Below are 3,063 nucleotides of genomic sequence, written 5' to 3' on the forward strand. Positions count from 1 at the left end.
CATCATGCATCTTTGGAAAGTGGCTGGAGCATTACATAGCCCAAATGGCATCCTTCGATAAGCAAAGGTACCATAGGGGCATGTGAAAGTCGTTTTCTCTTGATCATTTGGATGTATGGGGATTTGGAAGAACCCTGAATACCCATCAAGAAAACAATAATATGGATGATTTGCAAGTCTCTCAAGCATTTGATCAATGAATGGCAATGGAAAATGATCCTTTCTAGATGCTTTGTTAAGTTTTCGATAATCTATGCACATCCTATGTCCTGTTATTGTTCTTGTTGGTATTAGTTCATCCTTATCATTTTTAACCACAGTCATTCCTCCTTTCTTTGGAACAACATGCACAGGAGACACCCATTTGCTATCCGAAATAGGATAGATGACTCCTGCATCTAAGAGTTTTAGAATCTCTTTCTTAACAACATCCTTCAAGTTGGGGTTCAACCTTCTTTGATGTTCTATAGAAGTCATAGATTCATCCTCTAGATGTATCCTATGCATGCATAAAGAAGGTGATAGCCCTTTAATATCATCTAGTGAGTAGCCTATTGCCTTTCTATACTTTTTAAGTTCATTCAAAAGTTTAGACAATTCATCTTCACTAAGCTCACTACTCACTATGACAGGGTAAGTCTCATTAGGGCCAAGGAAAGCATACCTTACACCATGGGGAAGAGGTTTAAGCTCCACTTTTGGTGCTTTGAGTTCACTCCAATCATCCTCTTGGAGATTCTCTTGTTGAGAAGTTGGGGAAGCATGGTGATCCTCATATGAAATCTCCTCATTCTGTTCTTCATCACTAATCTCTCTGTGAGAGTCCAGCATCTTCACATAAGCATCACTTTCCTTGTTCTCAACCATTTGGACCTCTCTCTCAATTGTTAAGGCATGTTGTAGAGAGTCTTCAAGTGCCAACTCCTCTAGAAGTTCATCAGCTAACACCTCCATCTCCTCAATGTAGAATGCTTGGCTTTGAGTAATAGGCTTCTTCATCACCTCCTTGATGTCAAAGTGAAGAATGTTTCCCTTTCCAAGGTGAAGATCAATCTTCCCTTCCTTAACATTCACAACTGCTCCTGCTGTAGCCAAGAAAGGTCTCCCCAATATTAAAGGATCTGTTGGTTCTTCATCCATCTCTAACACCACAAAATCTGTAGGGATCTCACAATTTCCAACCATGACAGGGAGATCTTCTAGGATACCAATGGGAATCTTCACTGAGCGATCAGCTAGCACAAGAGAGAGTCTACACTTCTTGTATTGTGTAAAGCCAAGCCTTTTAGCAATGGAGAGAGGCATAAGGCTCACACTTGCTCCCAAATCGCATAGACACCTCTCAAAAGTAAATTGCCCAATGGCACAAGGTAAAGTAAAGCTTCCTGGATCTTCAAGCTTCTTAGGGATGGTTAGCCTTTGGATAATAGCACTACACTCATGAGTAAGAACCACCATGCCTTCCATCTCCTTCTTCTTCTTAGTTACAGCATCCTTGAGGAACTTGCTGTATTGAGGCACTAGCATGAAGGCATCAATTATGGGCATAGTAATCTGAACTTCACTCATTTGTTTCTCAAATAAAGCCTTGTATTGCTCCAAAAGCTGTCTCTTGAATCTACCGGGAAGAAGAAGTTTTGGTTCATAGGGAGGAGGATTGAATAGAGCTTTTTTTTGATGAAGTAGCAACTTCATTCTTGTTCTCCCCCTTCTTTTCTTCTCCAATTTTATCCTTTCCTTTTGCTTCAACTATTTTCTCCAAGATCTCTTCATTGGTCTTCTCATCCATAATAACTACATCATCATCCACATTGATGACCACCTCCCCATCTTGCTTCTCATTATCCCTAATGAGAGTTCTTGGTGGTAGCTGTTTTCCACTCCTAAGGGTGATGGCTTTCATTGTCTCCTTGGGATTTTGCTCTGGCTTTCCAGGTAATGCCCCTTGTTGGCGACTTGGCTGAGAGTTCATTGAAGCAAACTGATTCTCCAAATGGCGGATCTTGTTGTTGAGCTCATTGTAACTTCCATCAATCTTGGAGTGAATTTTCGTGAACTCATAACCCATTGTCTTCTCATTCTTGGCCTGAAAATCCAAAAGTTTCTTGAACATTGCATCCACACTTGTATCTGAAGCTGGAGCCTGTGAAGAACTTCCTTGAGCTTGAGTAGACTGATTGTTGTTATTGTTGAAACCAGGAGGGGTGTTTTGCCTAGGCTGATAGCTCCCTTGCTGAGTGTTTTGCCTCTGCTGGTATCCTCCTTGCTGGTTGTTTGAGTAGGACTTTTGCTGGTAGTTGTTGTACTGAAAGTTAGGTTCCTTCCTGTACCAAGAACCATTGTTGTTGATGAAGCACAGCTCTTCTTGTCCTTCCAAACCATCAACCTCATTAATCTTGGGAGGAATCTCTTGAATAGGACCACCCACAAAGTTGACCTGCTCTTGTTTAGCTTGGTTAGAAAGAAGCAAGTCCATCTTCTCCTGCAGGGACTTGATCTCTCTCTTTGTCTGTTGATCATCATTTCTGTTGACCCTATCATGCTCCTCGCTGTAGACTGAGTCGCTCTTAGCCATGTTCTCCACCAGTTCCTCTGCTTCTTCTTCAGTTCTCCCCAAGAAGAAACCATTGCTGGCAGTATCAAGCCTGTTTCTGCACTGTGGTAAGGCTCCTCTATAGAAGGTGCTAAGCAAGCTCTCCTTGCTGAAACCATGATGAGGGCACTGAGACCAATAACCCTTGAACCTTTCCCATGCTTCACTGAAGCTCTCTAGACCTTTTTGTTGAAATCCGGAGATTTCGTTCCTGATCTTAGCTGTCCTTGAAGTAGAGAAAAACTTTTCTAGGAAAGCTCTCTTGCAATCTTCCCAAGTAGTGACAGTGTCACTTGGAAGAGTCTTCTCCCATTGGTGTGCCTTGTCTCCCAAAGAGAAAGGAAATAGCTTCAGCTTGAAAGCATCTTCAGAAACACCATTTGTCTTGGACAAGCCACAGTACTGATCAAACTTGTACAAGTGATCAAAGGGTCTTCAGCAGCAAGACCATGATACTTGTTGTTCTCTAT

At 42.0% G+C, this 3,063-nt stretch overlaps 1 protein-coding gene and 1 non-coding gene across 2 annotated transcripts; one reads left to right on the forward strand and one right to left on the reverse strand.

The window, feature by feature from the left end:
- Positions 1–1,070: 1,070 nt before the first annotated feature.
- On the reverse strand, positions 1,071–1,569 carry LOC125590392. The gene is made up of 2 exons (XM_048763950.1): positions 1,183–1,569; positions 1,071–1,082 (listed from the first exon to the last, which is right to left on the reverse strand). The coding sequence occupies exons 1-2, from the start codon at positions 1,567–1,569 to the stop codon at positions 1,071–1,073; spliced, it is 399 nt and encodes a 132-aa protein (XP_048619907.1).
- Positions 1,570–2,705: 1,136 nt separating this feature from the next.
- Positions 2,706–2,812, forward strand: LOC125590732. The gene has a single exon (XR_007326736.1). It is a non-coding gene; the product is annotated as a small nucleolar RNA R71 (small nucleolar RNA).
- Positions 2,813–3,063: the final 251 nt, after the last annotated feature.

This window comes from Brassica napus, chromosome C7 (assembly GCF_020379485.1).
Source record: "Brassica napus cultivar Da-Ae chromosome C7, Da-Ae, whole genome shotgun sequence".
NCBI classification, from domain to species: domain Eukaryota; kingdom Viridiplantae; phylum Streptophyta; class Magnoliopsida; order Brassicales; family Brassicaceae; genus Brassica; species Brassica napus.